Source organism: Phascolarctos cinereus, unplaced genomic scaffold (assembly GCF_003287225.1).
Source record: "Phascolarctos cinereus isolate Bilbo 61053 unplaced genomic scaffold, phaCin_HiC Scaffold_5;HRSCAF=322, whole genome shotgun sequence".
NCBI lineage: Eukaryota > Metazoa > Chordata > Mammalia > Diprotodontia > Phascolarctidae > Phascolarctos > Phascolarctos cinereus.
Genome location: NW_027555958.1, coordinates 285,898,021 through 285,921,434, shown reverse-complemented (window position 1 = coordinate 285,921,434; position 23,414 = coordinate 285,898,021). Strand labels below are relative to the sequence as shown.

At 43.2% G+C, this 23,414-nt stretch overlaps 1 protein-coding gene across 1 annotated transcript in view; it reads right to left on the bottom strand.

Annotated features, from left to right (window-relative positions):
• The window catches only part of KIF19 (kinesin family member 19), a 58,348-nt gene extending 41,928 nt beyond the window's left edge, over positions 1–16,420 (bottom strand). Inside the window, exons 1-2 of the mRNA XM_021002667.2 lie at positions 15,667–16,420; positions 9,772–9,852 (exon numbers count right to left, since the gene is read on the bottom strand). Coding sequence (XP_020858326.1) covers positions 9,772–9,852; positions 15,667–15,705 — 120 coding nt within the window. The 5' untranslated portion in view covers positions 15,706–16,420. The remainder of the gene's footprint in view (positions 1–9,771; positions 9,853–15,666) is intronic.
• Between the last annotated feature and the right edge of the window lie 6,994 nt (positions 16,421–23,414).

Here is a 23,414-nt window from a genome sequence, read left to right as displayed (position 1 = left end):
GTGACTTTCTTAGGGTCAGACAGCTAGTAAATGGCAAGGCCAGGATGTATTATTGTTATCTGCCTCACTCATCCATACCTTGAAATGTTTGTACTCTTAGCAATCTTCCTCCCCCCCCCCACTCCACATAGTACCCCTTATTAGACCAAGTTTCTCAAAATCAGGGACCATGTCTTATCTCTCTCTTTTTTTTTTTTATTCCCCAGGTGTTCTTAACCTAGGGCCAGTGAACCTGTTTTTTTTTTTAAGAAAAATATGTGGATAACTAGACATATATATATATATATATATATATATATATATACACACACACACACACACACACACATACACACACACACAACATACATACATATAATTTATTTTGTTAAATATTCCCCAATTATATTTTAAAAAATTTTAACATTCATTTTTAAAAATTTTGAGTTCAAAATTCTCTCCTTCCCTCCTGCTCTTCCTCTACCCCTTGAGAAAGCATATTTCAATATAATGTATTTTATTGTATGCATTTAAAAACATTCTTCTGAAAATGGTCCATGACACAAAAAAGTTAAGAGAACCCTTGGCCTGGTCACGTAATTAATGTTCACTAAATGTGGATGCCAATAATTGTATAGCCTTGAGTAAATTCCTCTGTAGGCCTCAGTTTCCTTTTCTATAAAATGAGAGGCTTAGATCAGATGATTTCCAAAGTCCCCTCTAACTGTAGTATTCTATGGTGATGATAGAATCTTGCTGGGGGGCATGAGGGGAGGGAATAACGTAAAGTAGGGATGCTTAATCTTGGGAATATCTGTGAACCTCTTAAAATTTTTTTTTGACAATTGCTTTTCAAACTAATTGACTTCCTTTGCAATCTAATGTCTTTTATTTTATATATTTAACAACATGATTCTGAGAAGGGGCTCATAAGCTTCACCAGACTGCCAAAGGGGCCAGGACACTAAAAAGCTGAAGCATGCTAAGGATGCAGGTGGCACTTGACTATGCCTGTCCTCACCTTGACTCTGAGGAATTTTTCCTCTTTACCTGACAAGAGCTCCCAGCCTACATCCATCCTCTGCCCTAGGTGCTCTAACAGAAATTGTCAGGATGGGGCAGCTAGGTGGCGCAGTGAATAGAGCACCGGCCCTAAAGTCTGGAGGACCTGAGTTCAAATCCGGCCTCAGACCAAACACTTTACACTTACTAGCTGTGTGACCCTGGGCAAGTCACTTAATCCCAATTGCCTAAAAATTAAAAAAAAAATTGTCAGGAAGGCCAGAGACTGATGAGGAAAAGGAATACAAATCAATGCCCATCCATCCAATTCTTCGGGGCCCAGGACTGCAAACTTCCAAAGGTCCCTCATGAGGAAACAGGCTCCTGCCTCTTTAGAAAGTCTCAGTTTGAGTCAAATCTATAAGAACACAAGCCATTCCCCAATTGATAAATGGTCAAAGGAGATGAACAAGCAGTTTTCAGATGAAGAAATTAAAGCTATGGATAGTCATAGGAAAACATGCTTTAAATCACTATTGATTAGAGAAATACAAATTAAAACAACTCTGAGATACCACATCACACCTATCAGATTGGCCAACGTGACAAAACAGGAAAATGATAAATGTTGGAGAAGATGTGGGAAAATTGGAACACTAATGCATTGTTGGTGGAGTTGTGAAATGATCCAACCATTCTGGAGAGCAATTTGGAACTACGCCCAAAGGACTATAAAACTGTATATACCCTTTGATCCAACAATATCACTTCTAGGTCTATATCCAGAAGAGATCACAAAAATGGGGAAAGGACTCACATGTAAAAAATATTTATAGCAGCTCTTTTTGTGGTAGCCAAGAATTGGAAATTGAAGGGATGCCCATCAACTGGGGAATTGCTGAACAAGTTGTGGTATATGAATGTAATGGAATACTATTGTGCTATACAAAATGTTGAGCAAGCAGACTTTAGAAAAACCTGGAAAGACTTGTATGGACTGATGCTGAGTGAAGTGAGCAGAACCAGGAGAACATTGTATATAATAACAGCAACATTGTACAATGATCAACTATGAAAGACTTGGCTCTTTTCAGCAATACAATGATCGAAGACAATTCCAGAAGACTCATGATGGAAAATACTATCCACTTCCAGAGAAAGAACTATGGAGTCTGAATGCAGATCGAAGGATACTATTGTCTACCTTTTTTGTTGTTTTTTTTGTTTTATCTTTGTCATGATTCTTCACTTTAGTTCTGATTCTTCTTTTACAACATGACTAATGTGGAAATGTGTTTAATATGATCATACATGTATAGCCTACATCAGATTCATGCCATCTTGGGGAAAGAGGAGTGGAGGGGGGATTTAGAACTCAAAATCTTACAAAAGTGAATGTTAAAAATGAAAAATAAATAAAGAAATGAAATGAAAAATTTTTTAAAAAGTCTCAGCTTTCCTCCATTTTTGTTTTTCAGTTGTATCCAACTCTTCATGACGCCATTTGGGGTTTTCTTGGCAAACATACTGGAGTGGTTTGCCATTTCCTTCTCTAGCTCATTTTTACAGATGAGGAAACTGAGACAAACAGGGTTAAGTGACTTTCCCAAAGTCACAAAACTAGTGAGTGTTTGAGGTTGGATTTGAACTCAGGTTCTCCTGACTCCAGACCTAGTGCACTACCTATTGTACCACCCAGCTGCTCTTTCCTCCACTACTTTCAGTCTTTCTTTTGACTATTTTTTAGGGATTAATGATGATGATGATGATGATGATGATGATGATGATAATGATAAGGGATCAAGGTAAGGAAGGCCAAGACAGATCTTAGAAGTATACAGAGCACATCTGAGGCAATCTGGGGTAAATTGCCTTCTGTCTTTGGGCCTCAGTTTCCTGAGCTGAAAAATGAGGGTATTGATTCAGTAGTGTCAAACTCAAATAGAAAAAGGGGCCACTAAATCTCATGTAAAGATCCCTGTAGGCCACAAATTGACTTAATTTTAAAATGTGATATTATCTATGTTTTATTGTACTTTTATTTATATTGTTATATATTTCCCAGTTACATTTTAATCTGGGTCACGTACATTGGGGAATGGGGCCTTGTGTTTGACACCTCGGAATTTAATGATCTCTAAGGGTTCTTCTGTCTTTAATTTTAGAATTCTAAGGGGGAATTAGGAGGAATAGGCAGCAGTAGACAGTATAATGGAGAGTCAGGAAGAACTGAGTCCAGATTCCACCTCTCACTATATATATGAGACTCTTACAGGCTACTAAGACTATATAAACTGTGCTGGGAGTTCTCTATACCCATGAAATCCCAGGTTTTCTGAACAAATGGGTACAGGCTGATGCTAGAATTGGTTTGGGGTAGAGGTGGGAGGGCAGGGCTGACTCATCTCAGCTCCCTGTTCCATGCCTCCACCTTGCACAAGATAGTAGTTGGCTTCCACCACAAGAAGGGCTACTAGGTTGAATTCTCATCTCCTCCCCCATCACAGGAGAAGGATGTGGTGTAACACATGACAGCCACACTTCACCTGAAGAGTGAGGGCATTCAAGTCGGCACTGGACCTCTAGTCCTCATAGTTGCTACTCTTCTCTCCTCAATCCTTCCCTTCTCTTCTTCTTCTCACTTTTCCCTTCTGCTTTTGCTTAGCTTCCATCCTTCTCTCCCTACTTCTTTCTTCTCCCTCCCTGCTTCCCTTCTTTCCTTCCTTCTCATCTATCTCTTCCCAAAGTCTCTGACCTCCTCCTTCTATTTTTCCTTTCCCTTCCCCTAAAAGGTGAGTTAGATCCTCCCTGATTTTCCTAACTGCCCTACCTCAGCTTGAATTAGGGGCCTTAGGAGCAGGGGTGAGGTAGGTGACAGTTGGTGGTTTTAAGCAGACCAATGCCTATTAGTGGATTGTAAATAAAGCCAGTTGGCTCAGGTCCTGCAAATAAATAGTCTGAAAAGCTTGGGCAGGAGATGTTTCCTGGGCAGGAAGGAGGGCAGGCATCATGACTCATTAAGATGCTTCTTCTCTTACTCTTGTCCCTTATAAGCTCCAACATCCCATCAGATTTCTTTCACCTCCCTGCAATCCACCACTCCCTTAAGAAGTCTGTTTCCAGGATCTAATCCTACTCAGACGCCTCAACAAGATTGCCTGGGCTGTCTTAGGTCCAGCTCACAGACCCTAACACAGGACAGCAGACTTGGAATAATCACCTGGGAACTGCCTTCCTGACGGCTGATGGTAGACAAGTACGGGAAAAGAGACTTTGGTGTTACTGACAATAATAATGACACAGCTCACATTTAAAAGCAGCCTTAGGACACAGACAGCACAACTGGCTGGGATGAGTAGCACAAGTATTACTATCCCATTATACAGATGAGAAACTGAGTCTTAGAGAGATAAAAGGTGAATTGCCCATGATAACACAGCTAGTAAATTGCCAAAACCCAGCCTCTGAGACTAGGGCCCTTTCCTCTACACCATTTGGGCTGAAACAGGGGTACAAATATGCAGGGGCATTGCTAATGTTTAGTTTGTTCTCGTTGTTGTCATTTTTCAGTTGTGTCTGACTCTCTGTGACCCCATTTGGGGTTTTCTTGGCAAAGATACTGGAGTGGTTTATCATTTCCTTCTGCAGGTCATTTTACAGATGAGGAAACTGAGGCAAACAGGGTGAAGTGGGCTTGCCCAGGGTCACGCAGCTAGTGTCTGAGATTGGATTCTAACTCAGGAAGATGAATGTTTCTGACTTTCAGCCTGGTGTTCTATCCACTGTGCCACCTAGCTGTTCTTATGCTTAGGGTGGGCCTGTATTTTTCACTTCCCACTTCTCTCTAGAACATCTTCTTTCCCAGTGTTGACTTAAGCCCATAATACTGAATGTCTTTCTTGAAAGGTGGTAGAAATATCCATACTTAGGGGCAGCTAGGTGGTGCAGTGGATAGAGGACCGGTCCTGGATTCAGAAAGACCTGAGTTCAAATCTGGCCTCAGACACATAACACTTACTAGCTGTGTGACCTTGGGCAAGTCACTTAACCCCATTGCCTAACCCCCTCCCCCTGAAAAGAAATATCCATACTTGTAACTGACTCTGAGTATAGCTTGGATATCACTTTTATTAGGTCTTTTAAAAGATATTGGCTAGAAAAGAGCTTCTACCACTCTAGTTATGCAACATTGCGCAAGTCACTTTCTCATCTGTAAAATAGGCTTCTTTAGTTCAAAGATCCCTTGAAATCTAGAGGCAGCTAGGTGGTACAAGGAATAGAACGCTGGTCTTGAAGTCAGGAAGACCTGAGTTCAAATCCTTCCTCAGACGCTAGCTGTATGATAGTGTGCAAGGCACTTAGGCTCTCAGCCTCAGTTTACTCATCTGTAAAATGGGGATAATAATAATAATAATACTGGAGGCACAGAGGATAGAGTGTCAGACCTGAAGCCACTTAACTCTGTTTGCCTCAGATTCCTCATCTGTCAAATGAACTGGAGAAGGAAATGGCAAACCATTCCAGTATCTTTGGCAAGAAAACCCCAAAATGAGGGTCACCAAGAGTTGGATGTGACTGAAATGACTGAACAAAAGGTGGTACAATGGACAGAGCACTGGATTGGTATTCAGGAAGACCTGAGTTAGAATCCTTCTTTAGACTCTAGCTGGGTGATGGTGTGCAAGCTACAGTTTCCTCATCTGTAAAGGGGAGATACTAATTTCTACCTTGCAGAATTGTGAGGATCAAGAAAAGATATAAAGTGCTTTGCAAACCTTTAAGCACTACATAAATAACTCCTTGGGGTCCATGTACTCAAGGACTAGATGATCTCTAGGGTTTTTCTCAGTGCTGAAGAATTTATTCTTGTGTAAAGATATAAATCCAACTCTGTTTCCCAAACCAGCCCAGACATGGTCCTCTCACCCACTTGTTTCTCCTCATTGGCTTACAAACCTTTGAGGCAACCTACATTTTTCCAGTAAGCAACACAGGTGGAGAAAGCCCTTGGAAATTATCTAGTGGCTTAGTATTTATGCTAATTTACCCTGCCCATTTTGTGGAGGTCAGGTTCACCATCCTATTCAGAAAGAGCTGCGAAGGAAAAACAAGTCCATTACAGCGCCGAGGAGAGGCCACTGCTCACCTCCCGTTTTTCTTATCACAGCCACTGGGCACCAATGAATTCAAACTTACTGAACCCATAACTCGACCTGTTCCAACATGTACCTTTAGCAGCATTGACAGCTGCCTCCTTAGCTTCACAGAAATATTGGCAAGTCTTGCTGCTTTGTTGGGGCCCTACCGCTCAGGGGAGGAACTTCTAGGCAGCGCCAAGATGGCCAGAGGTGGGGGAAGAGTAGATCCCCTGAGGGCCTCATCACCACCGATGTCCTTCAACCTCATTCTCTTTCCTCGAAAACCCTCTTCCCCTCCCCACTCACAAATTTCCCTATTTCTGTTGAGGGTGCTACCATCTTCTCAGTTGTCCTGATACAATTTTTGCACTGTCCTTGACTCCTATCTCTCCCTGATGTTACATATCTAATCAGTTGCCAGATTTCGTTGTTTCTTCCTCCACACCCATCCTCTTTTTTCTATTCATCAGACTATTACCCTGGTTCAGACTCTCCACATCTCTCACCTAGACCACTGTCCTAATTGGACTCTTTGTCTCAGGTTTCTCCCCTCCTGAATCCATTAGTTTTCCACAGTAAAAGTCTGCACGTTTTATTTTCCTACTCAATTAATTCCAACGACTCCTCTTGTCTCTGGGATCAAATATGAGCTCCTCTGTTTAGCTTTTAAAGCCCTTCCTAACCTGGCCCTAACCTACCATTCCAACCTTATTGTACATTACTCCCCTTCCTGTACTCTAGAGTCCAGCCAAACTGGTGCTCTCACTCTTCTTCGCAAATGACGCTCCCTCCCCCATCTCTTTGCTTTTGCGTTGGCTGAGCCCCCTGACTGAAACGCCCTCCCAGCTTACCTCTGCCTCTTAGAATCCCTTGTTTCCTTCAGAACTGATCTCAAGGGGCCCTTCTATATGGAATCTTTCCTGAGCTTCCTAGCTGCTAGTGCCTTTACTCTCAAAATTTACCTTGGATTTCTGTTATACATACTTATGTATATGTCGTCTCCTTGAGGGTAGGGACTATTTCTTTTTGTATATGTATCCTCAGCACCTAGGACAGTACCAGGCACACACGAGTCACTTAAATGTTTGTTGATCAACCAATTAAATGATGAATGGTTCCAGTTGAGGGTCCAATAGGTGATTCAATTGCATTTAATTAATATCTATTTACTGTGTGCTATGCATAATGGTTGTTAACAAGGCTCAAGGAACTTACAGGTCTGGATTAGGGTTGAGGTAGGGAGAATGATATACCATGTAAATAGATAAATAATATTAAAGGTAATTTGAGAAGGAACAAAGCATTAACAACTTGGGGGATCAGAGAAGGTCTTGCATGAGAGATGCCACCTGAGTTGAGTGTTGAAGGAAGATAAAGATCCTGAAAGGACAGCTTGGCGGTTCAATGGATACAGCACCCGCCCTGAAGTCAGGAGGACCTGAGTTCAAATCCTGCCTCAGACACTTAACTAGCTGAGCGACCCTAGGCAAGTCACTTCATCCTGTTTGCCTCAGTTTTCTCATCTGTAAAATGAGCTGGAGAAGGAAATGGCAAACCATTCCAGTGTCTTTGGCAAGAAAACACCAAATGGGGTCACGAAGAGTCAGGTATGACAGAAATTGCTGAACAACAAAAGGATTCTGAGAGGGGGAGATGAGGAGGGAGTACATCTAGGTTTGGGGGACTACCTGGCATGGAGGCAAAGGATGGAATGCTGAGTTGGCAGAACAGCAAGGAGTCTGGTTTGGCTGGGAGGAAGAGAAGGGGAAGGAATGTTATACAAAAATAATACTAGAAAGGGAGGTAGGAGCCATGATGGAGACATTTAGATGCCAGACTGAGGAGTATGTATTTTATCCTTATATAAATAAAGCTACCTAGGCTTTACTAGAGATTTGTGAGCAGGGGAATGAATGTAGGTCTGTGCCTTGGGGTGACTATTTTAGCAGCTGTGTGGAGGATGGATTAAGGAGGGGTAAGGCTGAAAGCAGGAAGATCAAGTAGGAAGCTATTTCAGTAGTCACCAGGTGAGAGGTGGTGAGGACTGAATGAGGTGGGTAGCTATATATGTAAAGAGAAGAGGATGGGTGTAGGAAACACTGTGAAGGTAGAATTGACAAGACCTTGCAGCTGTTTGGATGGGATGAATGAGGGAGAGGATAGAATGAAAGATGAGAAGGGTTGGTGGCATAGAGGCTAGAGTGAGGAAGATAGGTTTGAATATTATCTTAGGCACTAGCTCTGTGGCTGTGGACAAGTCACTAACTTCTCTCAACCACAGTCAGTTTTCTCATCTGTAAAATGGAGACGATAATATCATTTTGAGGTAGCATTTACCTCACAGGCCGCTTGTGAGGGCCAAATGAGATGACCTATGTAAAGAAAGCACTTTGCAAACTTTAAGGCACTATGTAAATTTCATTTATTTTAATAGTAATTATTATTATTATCATCATCATTATCATTATTGTTGTTGTTGACCTAGGAAGGAAGCAAGTATTTATTAAAAGCTTACCATGTGTCAGGCACCAAGCTAAGCACTTTACAAATTCAGTCCTGGGAGGTGGGTGCTATTATTAATCCATTATCCATTTTACAGTTGAGGAAGCTGAGGCAGACAGAAGTTAAATGACTTGCCTAGAGTCATATAGCTTGTGTTTAAGGCCAGATTTGAACTCAGATCTTCCTGACTCCAGGTCACTATCCACTACCTCCTGCCACCTAGGTTGTTGATATTCAGCCATTTCAGTTGAGTCTAGCTTTTCCGTGACCCTATTCGGGGTCTTCTTAGAAAAGATACTGGAGTGGTTCTCCATTTCCTTCTCAAGAACATTTTACAGATGAGGAAACTAAGGTAAACAGAGTTAAGTGACTTGCCCAGAGTCACACAGCCAGCAAGTTATCTAAGGTCAGATTTGAAGTCAGGAAGATTTATCTCCCTGACTCCAGGCCCAGCACTCTGTCCACTATATCACCTAGCTGCCCTGCTAGTAACTAGGAGGAAATAGTCATTTGGAGGAAGAGAAAGTTTTGGGCAGCAATGTGGTCACAGAATCTAAAGTCAAAGGACCTGGATTTGAGTTCCATGTCTACTTCCTACTAGCTGCGTCAACTTGAGACTCAGTTTTCTCATCTGTAAAATGTCTGTCTCTGTCTATACACTGTCTACCTCTCAGAGTTGTGATCAAAATGCTTCATGAAATTTAAAGCTCTCTACAAATATAATTTGGGCAGCTAAGTGGTACAGTGAATACAGCTTCAGCCCTGGAGTCAGGGAGACTCATCTTCCTGAGTTAAAATCTGGCTTCAGGCACTTAATAGATGGGTGACCCTGGGCAAGTCACTTGACCCTGTTTATCTCAGTTTCCTCATCTATAAAATGAGTTGGAGAAGGAAATGGCAAACCATTCCAGTATGCTTGCCAAGAAAATCTCAATGGGGTGAGGAAGAGTCAGACATAACTGAAAAAACAACTAAACAACAATAACAATAAATATGACTTATTATTGTTGTTGTTATTGGTGGTGGTGGTGGTATTAGGCTGGGAGGCCCAGGCGACTCCATTGCCCTGGTCAGCCCAAACATAGCTTGTATCCAGCTTTCCAGAGGAGCCCACCTCCCTGACCTTTTCTTGTCTGGGGCCTTTGCTTACCTGTTCATCCACTTTATGGGCAATAAGTGTGGCTCCTTCCTCCAGCTCCGTGACACTAATGGGCCGGACCCGAAGTGCCACCTAAAGACAGACACCAGATTTCTTGTTAGGCTCAGTGAAGCTGGGGTTGAGGGACAGTGGGTCCCACATCAAAGAGAAGACAAAGGCTTAAAGAGGATCATTTATTTGCTCATGGCCTGAGAGGACGAGTTGGGTTGGCCCTGCTTGTCCTGGGCACTCTCCTCCTTTTTCCGCAACTCTTCTTTCAGCTCTTTACCCAACAAGGTGTAGGGGTCCGATTCAATGTAAGTTAACATACAGTGACTGAGCACCTGCTCTGTGCTAGGCACTTGAGAGATGGACAAAACATAACAGTCCATGCTTTCAAGGAACTTACATACGACTGGCAGTATACAACATGTATGCAAGTGAGTAAATAGAAAGTTATGAATGGACAGCAATACCAAGTGATTTCAAAAGAGATAATACTAAAAAGCTGGGGAGGATCCCCGAAGGTTCTGTGATGGAGGTGGTACCTGAGCTGTGCTTTGAATGAATCTATAGATTCTAAAAGGTGGAGGTGAGAAAGGAGTGCATTCCAGGTATTTGGGACCACTTGTGCAAAGATGAGGAGGTAAGGGATAGGATGTCATATAGGAGAAACAGTTAGCAGGTTAGTTTTATTGGAACAGAAAGTGTGCAAAGAGGAGTGTGTGCATGTGCATGTGTGTGTGTGTGTGTGTGTGTGTAAGAGAGAGAGAGAGACAGACAGACAGACAGAGACAGATAGAGGGAGAGAGACAGAGGGAGAGAGAAAGAGAGAGTTATAAAAAGAGAGAGGAAGAGAGGGAAACAGACAGAGGGAAGGAGAGAGGGGAGGAGAGAAAGAGAGAGAGAGGATTATGGAAAGAGAGGGAGAGAGGAAAGGGAAGGGAGAGAAAGAAGAGAGAGAGAGACAGAGAGAGAGAGAGAGAGAGAGAGAGAGAGAGAGATATGGGGAAGTCATCACTTCTCCCTCTGTGTCACTTGCCCCAAGAACTATGCCATTTGGCCACTGAGTAGTCTTCCTAGGTTCATGGAGTCAGGCCAGTGCAAAGGTACAAATGTGGGATGAGCTTAAAATACCCATAAGGTTAGCAGTAATGAAAATCCCAGGGTCTCCTTTATAGTGATGATAATTATATCAGTAATAACAATAGCTAGCATTTATATAGCACTTTTAGCTTTATGCAGCACTTCATATGTTACCTCAATCATAATCATCCTAGAAGGTACATACTATGATTATCTCCATTTTACATATGAGGAAACTGAGGTAGACAGAGGTTAAGTGATTTGCCCAAGACAAGATTCAAACTCAGGTCTTCCTAACTCTAGGACCAACATTGTGCCACCTTGCTGCCTCTGTATGATCACATCCATCAATGGCACCAGTTAAGGGTCCAGTGAGTAGAAGGAGACAAAATGGGGTGGTGGAAAGAGCTTGGGGTTAGACAGCCTGGGTTCTGATTTCAGTTCTGTCATTCACTAGCTATGTGACCAAGGACAAATCATTTAACCTGTCTGAGTTTTGGTTTCCTCGTTTGTAAAACGGAGTTAATAATCCTTGCACTCACATAGCGGTTGCAGACAAGGGCTGGGCAAACCTGAAGGCACTGTATGATTGTGAGTTGTGTATTGCTGCCCCCAGGGACCCTATTCTCTTGTCCAAAATGGGCTGAACAATTAGATTCCCTTGAGTCACACTCTATACCCTGACACCTAGCCTGCTTTAAAGAATCCATGTCTGTGGCCAAGTCAGACCTACCTTAGGGCAGAAAGACTGAGTATAATTTAACATTTTCCCAGATGAAAGGGAGTGAGCACCTGAAGAGAAGACAGGGCCACATCTTGGGCAGCATTAGAGTTTTCTAGAGGACAACAGAGAATCTTCTACAGTTGGCACTTTTTTCCACAGGAGGAAAGGAGGAGTGGTCTGGCAACTTAGGGATGGGTCCAGGGGTCAGATGCTCACCACACATGTGGGGGCTAGATAAGAACCTGATGCCCCTTAAAGCTACCATCTTTCCTTTGTTGATTGTCCCAATTTATTCCGTCTATATCTTGCTTGTACATGGTTGTTTACATATGAGCTCCTTCACAGCAGAGACTGTCTTTTGCCTTTCTTTGTATCCCCAGTGCATGGCACATAGTAGGTACTTAATAAATTCTTGCTGATTGTTGTTGACTAACTCCCACATCAGCCCCAAGTGACAAGTGCCCAGTTATGGTCACCAAAAATATCTTTTCTTTCATGTTTCTCTTCTCTGAGCCCCAAGACTGATAGTTCCTAGCATCGATGCTATTTCCCACCATCATCACCCCACTAAACGTTTAGCATGCAGGGAGACAGGTGTGTCTGCATGTTAGTATCTTAAGTTTTACCCAGACTTCTAGACTTCCCTAAGGGAAACTGAGGTGCCTGCCCCATGGGAGTCCACAGTTCCAGGGAGAGACTCTGGGGAGAGCTCTGTCTGTGAGCCTTACTTTGCTCAGACATATGGCCAAATTAAACACCTGTAACTCCCCAGTGATCTGCTCCTTCATGTCTCTGACATCTAAACAGAGGTGTCTGTGTGCCTGGAGATTAGACACTCGAGTGATGCAGGTGAATACGGAGAGGGGCTGTTTTGATGGCTAGGGTTTACCCTAGTCAGCAGGGCAGAGAGGAATGTACCTATACCAAGAGGGTCTTCTATTTGCAATCCTAAATGATACAAATTTCATTTAGTCTCAAGTTTCTACTTCTGGGAGGAAAAAGGCAGAAAGACATTGTATACATTGGGGCAAAGTATGATCAGTCTGGCTGTGAATCTAACAGTACCTCCTCTTTGTACACAAAGAAACTATACGGGTTTTGTGAAATAAGCACTTGTTTTAAGTCAGAAGGCCTGGGTTTAAATCCCACTCTTGTATTCATGACCTGTGACTACTTGTAAGAAAGTCACTTCATTTCTCTGGGTGCACCAAATTATTTCTAAGATTCCTTCCAGTTCTGAATACTATAACTCTGTGATGAAAGAGTCAGTGTGGACAATGGTGCCACCCACCAGTCCCCACTTGGAAAACAGAAATAAGGATACTAGAGCCAGGAAGATGGCAGGCTCATAGAATCATAAAATTAGGAGCTCAGGAATCATCTAGACCAGCGGCAGCAAACTGAAATAGAAACTGGGACTAGCAATCTCTACATCCCTACAGGCTGCATATTGATGTAATTTTAAAATGTAATATGATCTATGTTTTACTGTATTCTAGTTTTGCCAAATATTTATCAATTACATTTTAAGCTGGTTCCCTGCATTTAAGAGTGTGTTGCTGGCTTCGTGTTTGACACCTCTGATCTAGGACAATCACCTCATTTTATAAACTTACAAATAAGAATGCTGAGGCCTAGAGGGGTCAAATGACTTGACCAAGGCCACACAGGCAGTGTATCAGGGACAGAAGCAAGATTTGAACCCAGGTCTTCTCAATCTAAACAAGCTTTCACCATTGTATCATAGATTTAGAGCTGGAAGAAACCTTAAAATCATTTGGTCCATCTGCAGAAATTAAGTGATTTGCATATAAGTAGTTACAGGTTATAAATAGCAGTTCAGGATTTGAACTCAGACCCTCTAATTCAAAACACCAACGCTTGTTCCGTGGCACCTGTGTAACTTTCTTTGGCACAAAGTCTCTGACGCTTTCTTTGTCTGACCAAGTTGTTTCCCTAATGAGGAAATTCCTAGTGAATGTACCTACTCATAATTACATAAGGTTTCCCCAAAATAATCATTTTCTTTTTCCAAGGGGAGAGACAATACTAGCCAGTTCATATTCATCATTGTCTTAGCTATACCTTGCTGATGGAAAGAGGAAAGTCACCCCAGCCCAGCCCAGCCCAATCTACATAGTTCTCCCCTTGTGAACCAGTTTTCAAATGGACAGATTCTAAACTGTCAAAGAGGATGTTCTGGCTCCCAGGGGCTTTGGGGAGCTGAGGTCAGGGCCTTGGCAAGAGTCCCATCTCTGTATTAGAGATCTTGCTGCAACAGCGATGTATTCTCTTGGTGAAATGTTATGGCTAGGTTGCATCACCACCTACCTGCTGCTAACGGATGGTCTATACAGAGTTCTCTACTGTGGCACAATTGGGGATTAATGGATTGTAGTTTTAGAGCTAGAGGAGAGCTTTGAGGTCATAAAGTACAACTCCTCCTCTTATAGATGAGGAAACTGAGGCACAGAGACATTAAGTGACTTGCCCAAGTTCACAGAGTATTTGAGGCAGCATTTGAACCCAGGTCTTCCAGACTCCAGTGCTCAATCTACTATACCACCCTACACTCTCAAGGACAGGAGGAGTATTATATGTACGTATGTAGGGGATGGGGAGGGGCAGAGATTAGAGGGGCTGGGATGATGTCTCTGAAAGCAACAGAAAAAAATGACAGGGAGGCTATTCATGATCTTGCTATACCCCGTCAAAGCCTTGAGATAGATAGGTGGTCAGGGTCATTGGGTCACCTCTTCTACCATGCCCAAGCTTGTTTTTAAAATTTTTATTTTAAAAGGTATTGTTGATCAGAAGAGTCTATGCTTTACACACACACACACCAGATTCACCATACAATGCACAAAAACCATCCTAGTTGTCCAAGTTTCTCTGTGAATTAGAATTCTGAATTGTACAACGTCTTGAGTTACATTGTAGACATCATTTGAGGCAAGGGCAACAATTTTCTGTAGTAATCCCTGAATCTGTCTGCCCTTACTCTCCACTCCCTCACCCCACAATGCTGCTTGAGCAAGATACCCACTAGGATTTGCTTAGAGAGATTCAAGTTTCCTTTTCCTCCTTCTCTTGCTTCCCCTCTGTTGACAGCAAATACAAGCAAACCTGATCCCAGCCTCTACATAGGCATGGCAGCTGCTTTGGGCTAGGGGAATGAAGAGGTATAGAGAGATGGTCCTGGCCTAAAGATACAGCAGCACAAATTCTGGGACAGGGGGATGAGGGGAGTCCCACAGATGTAATAAGAGACACGCAACGTTAGAGGAGGAGAGTGTGATCTCACTTCTCACTAGGGAAACTTCCAGACATCTCAAGCTCAGATAGGAAAAGAAGGAGGAGGTGTGTCTAAGGAGGCAAGCAAAGATGCTCCTCACTCCCAATTTAGAGAAAGTTCACAGAGCCAAGATAACAAACTCCACAAAATCCAGACAGACTTGCAGCCCCCTCACCCCATCAAATAAAACCATTCCTTTTGTTTCCTCTACCAGAGAGCTTTCCCTCCACTGTGTGTACTTGTGTGTGTGTGTTTGTGTGGGAGTGGAGGGGGTGGGGAGGATTGTTGGAATAGAGGAGGGCTTCTGGGCAGGGGTTTGGGGAGTTTGGGAAGCTGAGGGGAAGTGTGCAGATAGGTGTATATTCTAGCTGAAGCAGGTTCACGAATGTGAGGGATGGCAGCATGGGGGGGGTCTGTTAGGCATTGATGAGTTGAGCTCGGGTAGATATAAAGGTGGAGGGGCTTTGCTCTGGGGGGAGAGAGTTTGAGAAGTCCTAGGAGGTTGGAATGTGAGTGTGTGGGCTCTGTTCTGGGGCGGGGGAAGCTGAAGAATTTGGGAGGAGGCGTGTGGGTGGGGGCCTGGTTCTAGTGATGGGTTGAGGAGCTGGAGGGGGGGTGCGGATATGAAAGGGAGGGTCCGTTAGGAGGGGGCGTGTGGGGAAGAGGGGTGTGTGTGTGTATAGGTATAGGAGCAGGTGTAGGTGCAGTGTGGGTGCAGGTGTAAGTGTAGGTGAAAATCCAGAATCCGGGAGCAGACGGCTAGTGAGTGAGACAGGCAGGAGAAGGAGGAGCCGGGACTCACGGTGAGCTGCTGGTCCTTGGAGTCCGCGCTGTCCTTCATGCTGGCTGCGTCTCGGAGGGCTCAGGCCCGCACCCCACCAGCGTCCGTCCCTCCCTCCCACTTCGGCTGCCGCCCAGCCAGCCGCTGCCTGACAACCGGAAACCAACGACGCGCTCGAGGCCAAGGGCACCGGACTGGGGAGGCGGAGAAAGGGGAGGGGGAAACCGACGGCCCCTCCTCCACCTCCTCCCCCTGCCCATTGCGCGGGACCAGTGTCCGCGCTCCTGCCAGCTGCGGCGCGGACCCACTCCGTGCCCTTCCCCCTTTGGGACCTCCCCCGGCCTTCGGGAGCCGCCTCCAGGGGCTGGCCTGCTGGTCCCACCTGCACTCCTCGGGACACTGGGCTCTCCGCTATCCGGGAGCCAGCCCACCTGCCATCCCCTCATCCCAGCTGTCCAGATGCTAGTCAGCCCCCAGTACCCCACGGCTGTGTCAGCGTGTCCCACAAGTTAAGAAAGTTTGGGCGTCTTTTCAATGTGTGCGTTTCGTCCCCTTCTGCTCTGTCCAGGAATCCTAGCACCTGCTCTGCTCCACGGCCCCAGCCCTACCGGGTTACTGAAGGTCCTTGGGCTGGGAGGCCAGAAGGCAGAGCAAGCCTGTAGCACCTCGAGATGGGCGTGGAAGGGAAGGAGGACCGAGGTGGCTCCCCTCCCCTGTCTTGGTCCAGTCTGCGGGTGGTGTCTGTCTGTCGGCCTTTATCTTGATCAATGATGCCACACCCCCAACATATGTTTCTATACAACTAACTTGTTATCTCGTGTTATGTTATCTCATTTAAACCTTACAATAATCGAGTGGGTGCTATTATCATCCCCATTTTACAGATGAGGAAAATGAAGCTGAGAAGGGAAGTGACTTGGCCAGGATAATCCAAGCTGGTCAGGGGACTGGGGCAGGGTTGGAACTCAGATCTTCCTCACTGAGGCCCAACATTCTATTCCACTGTGCTATTTAGCTGTATTGGCTATGGTTCTGGGGGTGTAGTGTGAGTTTTGCTTTAATGACCTTCTCTTGGTTTCCAGTTGGGGGGCTGTCCCTTTGTAATTGGTTTGTCCTTGTTTGCCTGAGACTGACATCTTGGTTCACTCCACCTGACTCCGGCTGTAGTGTAAGACAAGTACTTTCTGATTAGTTCCTTGATATCACCATGTGAGGCCGTCCGTCTGTGTCAGTATGTCCCACAAAGAAATAAGGTTTGGGTTTCTTCTCTCCCCACCTCCAAGAGCAGATTGGCCCCTGTGAGCTGGCAGCCACCTGTCTCCTGGCAGGGCTGACAGACAGGTTCTTTAAAATACCTCTCCAGGTACTCAAACCCAACTACCCCAGGGACTTTGTCAAAGGGAACTACCACACTCACTTCCTTGCCAGACATAATCATTCACTGTAGTAATCTCCCTATGGGAAAGGTTTGATGAAATACAGATATATCTCCTGAGGGATGTTTCAGAGGCCCTGGCACATAGCCAAAGAGGGAGAGGTTAGCGCCAGCTTCTGCAGAGGGATGGACTCCTTCAGTTCTCTAAGGCTTTGGTCTGGGTATCATTATTAATAAATGTTAAGGGAACATTAATAAATGTCCAAGGAAAAGATGAAAAGTTAGAGTCATAACTAAAGATTCTTGTGCCTGGGCTAAACTAATTTTGGAATAAATCAAATTATCAAGGAGAAATTGGACTCTAACATGAAGAATAAGTGAGCTCAAGCTCTTGCTCCTGGGAGGGCCATCCCCTTTCCCCAGTGCCAGCATCTTGGTGAATCCTGGAAGGAGACTGGCTAGAAGATTTGATTCTGTTAATATTATTCTTTCCAGCTGCCCCAGATCCCAAGAGAAGAGAGGATCCGTATAGGAGGGAGAGGGGATGATAGTCCCACGGAGAAGAAATTGGCTGGTTCTCTAAAGTCCAGGCCATATACCTGTACTGTGGCTGACAATTTTTGACTCCCTAATCTCAAAGCAGGGGTAGGGAGGTGAAGTGTATCAGTGGGGCAATGAGGAGGAGGGGAATAACAGAGTGGGGCTCTATAAGAGTGTAGCTATAGTGATGGCCTAGGAAAGAGGCATGTCCGTGCCAGACAAAAGCCCTGGTCACCTTACATTAGTTATGACTCCTCTCTATTAGTATGCCCAAATACCATACCTCTAACCTAATCTTGTCATTCTTCAAATTAACTATTGACCAACTATTGTTGGTCAAAGGAGGATGGGCTGATAGAATGTAAATTAGACAACAAAAACTTATCCAGTCTACAAGAAAAATATCCAGGATGAGTCCTACTTATTGTAAGATTAGTAGCACCATCTTTATGAATGAAAGATCATGCTTTAGTTACTAGTATGGGAGAATGATGGGAATTTAATTATCAGATCCTTGACATTGCCTGAGTAAAATCAAATTGTCAACAGGCATTTATTAAGTACCTACTATGTGCCAGGCACTGTGCTCTGTAAGCCCCAGGGATACAAAGAAAGGCAAAAAATGCAATCCCTGCCCTTGAAGAGCTCACAGTTTAATGGGATGGGCTGTGGATATCAGGTCTCTGGGAAGCAGTAATTTAAATGGAAAAATCTACCTGTGTCCCAGGCTACTTATTTTAATACGTATATTTTTTTGCAAGGCAATCAGGGTTAAGTGACTTGCCCATGGTCAGACAGCTAGTAAGTGTCAAGTGTCTAAGGCCAGATTTGAACTTAGGTCCTTCTGACTCCAGGGCTGGTTCTCTATTCACTGCACCACCTAGGTGCCCCTATTTTAATATTTCAATAGCCCAGAGATTTGTGATGTCACCTCTGTAAGACCTAGAACCCCTAGGTCTTGATTACTGCAAATAATGAGTCCTTCGAAGTAGTCATTATTCAGTTTATAGTATTATATAAGCATTTTATATAAACATACTTCCATTGGTCTGGAACCAACAACCATTTTGTTATTGTTATTCAGTGGTTTTTTCAGTTGTGTCCAACTTTTCATGACCCCATTTGGAGTTTTCTTGGCAAAGGTACTGGAGTGGTTTGCCATTTCCTTCTCCAGCTCATTAAACAGATGAGGAAACTGAGGCAAACAGGGTTAAGTGACTTGCCCAGAGTCCCACAGCTAGTAAGTGTCTAAGGTCAGATTTGCACTCAGGAAAAGGTGTTTTCTTGACTCCAGACCCTGTATTCTATCCACTGCACCCCCTGCCTACCCAAATACCACATTTTACATAATTATAATTTCAAATAGTACAAATTTATATTCACGGGACCACTTCCCAACACACATTATTCATATTAATTGGGACCTAGCGGGGACCAAAATCATTTATTACCTGCTTGTCAGTTCTCTAGTGATGATTCCAATCCCCTGAATTAGGTAGGTCCTTGAGCAATACAATACTGCCCATTGCAGTATTGTATTTTTGTCTTGGTAGGATCTATCAAAGCCTGCACTTTACTGGCAAAGAACCTAGTTAGAGTCACCCCAGATCTCAGGTTCATTTGGCAGAGAATGAAGGCCCAGTCTCCTTTCTCTTTTTCTGTTTGGATTCACACAGTTCCCATTCATAGAGTGGGAAGAGGACTCATTGGCTGTGGAGTTGTATGATCTCTTAGAGGCAGGAGCGGGGGTGAGGTAGAGAGAGCAGCAAACTTGGGGTCATAAAGTCCTCAGTTCAAATCTGGCCTTAGATACTTACTAGCTGTCTGACCATGGGCAAGTCACTTAACTTCTGTCTGCCTCAGTTTTTCCCATCTGTCAAAATAGGGACGATAACACCACCTACCTCCCAGGACCATTGTGGGGGTCAAATGAGATAATATATGTAAAGTGCTTTGCAAACCTTAAAATACCATAGAAATGGTATTTTTATAAATGCTATTATTATTATTATTATTACCTGTATTTAAATACAACCCCTTATGCTGACTACCTGTTTAATCTTGTGCAAGTCACTTACCCTTCCTGGACCTCAGTTTCTTCATCTATAAAATGAGGGTATTGGACTGGTTAATCTCTGAGTTCCTTTCTTATTGGAAAACTATGATCCATTATTTCTCTGATGGGAAGCTTTTGGCATGAAAACTCACTCCTTCCACTTGATGTAAATGGGCAATTTGTCTATAATTTATAATCTGAAAGAGTTTCTTCGGGCACTTAGAGACTGGGACTTGCCAGTGGTCAAAGTGATACGTCTGAGGCATCAAGCTGGGTAATCTCTTCCTCTCAAACTCATGAGGTTGCTACCAAGGCTGGAAACATCCCTCAAGATCAAGGTGCAGTGACCTAGGCTCAGGGAAAGAAACACAAAACAAAAGAGACAGTCAGGGACTCGAGATCTAGTCTCGGGCTCCCTGGATTAAGCATGTATTCTTTTTTTTGTAAATAGTATTTTATTTTTTTCCAATTACATGTACAGATAATTTTCAACATTTATTTTTATAAGATTTTGAGTTCTAGATTTTTCTCCTCCCCCCCAAGACAGTAAGCAATTTAATATAGTTTATATATGGGAAATCATGTAAAACATATTTCCATATTGGTCATGTTGTGAAAGAAGAAACAGAACAAAAGGAAAAAAAAACCCATGAACAAAATAAAGAAAATGAAAACAGTATGCTTCAATCTGCATTCAGACTCCATCTGTTCTTTCTCTGGATGTGGGTAGCATTTTCCATCATAAGTGTTTTGGACTTTTCTTCTTAGATCATTGTATTGCTGGGAAGAGTTAAGTCATTCATGGTTATCATTGAACAATGTTGCTGATACTATGTACAATGTTCTCCTGGTTCTACTCACCTCACTTTGCATCGGTGCATGTAAGTCTTTCCAGGTTTTCCTGAAATCTGTCTGCTTGTCATTTCTTATAGCAAAATAGTATTCCATTACATTCATATACCATAACTTGTTCAGCCATTCCTCAATTGATGGGCATCCCCATAATTTCTAATTCTTTGCTACCACAAAAAGACCTGCTATAATTTTTTTATAAATGGAAGTCCTTTTCCCTTTTTTGTAACCTTTTTGGGATATAGACCTGGTAGTGCTATCAAGTATGTGTTCTTTCTACCATATGATCATAGCTGTCATAACCACTAAAGGGCAGAGGAGAGAAATCATGCCCCTTCCCTACCCCCCATCTTCTATCAAAGTTCAAGGAGAGCTGGAAAAGTCTTGACTGACATCTTCAAAAGAGAGGAAGTAGAGTGACATGGAGCTTCTATCCTCATTTCTTCTTGAAGCCTACCAGAACGCAGCTCCTTCTGGCTCACATTACCAGTCTTCTTTAATGCATTCCATTTATAGAGATCAAGACTCCAATCAGGGTTACTGTACCATACATGTCCTTTAGCAAGGGGGTAAAACTTCTGCCCCACACTCCACAGAGCCAGAGTGTTTGCCCAGCTCCATGGTGGCCATGAGAGGCCCACACATGGGGCTAGAAGAGCCCAGGGAAAATGGACACATTAATATGTTGTTGGTGGAACTGCAAATTCATCCAGCCATTCTGAAAAGAAATTTGGAACTATGACCCCAAAAGTTACTCAACTGTGTATATTCTTTAACCCAGTGACACTATTACTAGGTCTATATCCAAAAGAGATTAAAGAAAGAAGAAAAGGATCCATGTGTACAAAACCATTTATAGCGTTTCTTTTCTGGTGGCAAAGAACTGGAAACTACAAGGGTACCCATCAGTTGGAGAATGGCTAAACAGATGACGGCATACAAATGTGATGAAATACTACTGTGCTGTAAGAAATGGGGAAGGGCATGGATTTAGAGAAACCTGGGAAGTGTTGTATGAACTGAGAACAACCAGAAGAACAATTTATAAAATAACAACTACATAGTAAAGATAAACAACTTTGAAGACCAAGAACTCTGATCAATGCAATGACCGGCAGTGATTTGAGAGAACCAATGATGAAACATACTACCTGCCTCCTGACAGAGGGACAATGGGCTCAGGTCTCAGAATGAGGCATAGATTTTGGGGGGATATGGTCAATAGGGGCATTTGTTTTGCTTGAACCTACATATTTGTTACAAGGGTTTCTTCCCTCCCCCCTACTGTTTTCTTCCAACTTAGGAGAGGAGGAGTAGGAGACAGAGAATAGATTTGAGAAAATAGATTTTTCTTCATTGAGAAAATGAATTATATAAAAGAAGCAAAACAAAGACTTGGCAGCAGCTGTTGGAGCAAGATAGTGTTCCTGAAGAAGCATACGGAAACTCCAGTTGATCACCCACGCAGGCCAGAGAAAAACCAATTTTCCCAGCCTAAGAGACTGTGGCAACCCAGGAAATGGTAGTTACTGTGGAAGCATGTAGAGGAACCTGGTATGTGCTTATCCATGTGGCTTGAGAGAAGAGTTCCTGAAGACACACGCACATATGTGTAGATAGACAGACAGACAGATAGATAGTCCCAAAGAATAAGATTTCCTGGGCAGTGTGGGAATCTGGGAAAGGGACTTGATAAAAATGACAGACATAGACTTTGTCATCCACTGCATTTATAGCAAGTAACTCAAACAATGCAGGTCCAGTTGGATGGTGTGCTTCTTTGTTCAGGAGCTCCCAAATGTTTTAGCCTTCTGAGGTGTGTTATAGTTATTTGAATGCTGCATGTGTTTTCTATTTCTGTTTATGAGCTCTTGGGAGTCATTTTGGTCTTCTGACTTTTTTGTGGGTTGAAATAAAGGCTATAATATAGCTGATTTTTTTTTTTTAGGCAATTGGGGTTAAGTGACTTGCCCAGGTCACACAGCTGGTAAGTGTCAAGTGTTTGGTCTGAGGCTGGATTTGAACTCAGGCCCTCCGGACCTCAGGGCCGGTACTGTATCCACTGCACCACCTAGCTGCCCCTATACTATAGTTGATTTGCAGCCATTAGCTTGAGCACTTCTATGGGAGCTGACTATGTTGGGGGAGGCCTAGACCTGCTCTACACCTAAGCTATAGTTGGCTTCCTGGTGGGGGCCGCCAGCTAAAAGGGAGAAAATGCCTCTTTGGATTCATCCTCCACGTCTGGACTTCATTCATGTGAATACAAGGATTTGGGCACTCTGGGTCAAAAATGTTTACAAATCTTTTTCATTTTTTATTTGTTTGTTGTCCTTCTAGTTTCATCCTTAAGTGTGCTTTGGGTAAATTTGATTAGGTGGGTGTCTGGCCAAAGGAGGATAGAAGAATATGAGAAATATTACCTCATAAACCAGAGATAAGCAGTTAATGATAAACTCAGTTTGAAGAAAGCTTGGTGAGGGACCGGGTTAAGCAAAGTCATCCTATGGTATTTGGAAATGAAAATGGAAGGAGGAGAGCAAACAGAAGTAAAATGGAAAAGATCTGCAAAGACCTTTGTAGCAAACTTTTGTTTTAACCATTGAGGACAATAGAGTTATCATGCCTGGACTCTAATATAACAATCACAGGAGTTCTTACATAGTAGAAGAAGAAGAAATGACACCAAAGGGAAAATTATGGGAAATTCAGTTAGATTAGTTTAAGTGTGTGTAGAAGAGATCTGAGTTGGGGATGACATATTGTAAGATAATTGAGAAATTGATTTATAACGTACCTGAAAGGGGAATATATCAAAGATGTATTAAAAAAATCGCAGACCTTATTAATATCAAAAAGAGGTGGCCAAGACATCATAAATACCAACCTATATTCCTACTTTCCCGTCTATTAAAAATATTTTATGAGAACTATCTTACAAGCAGT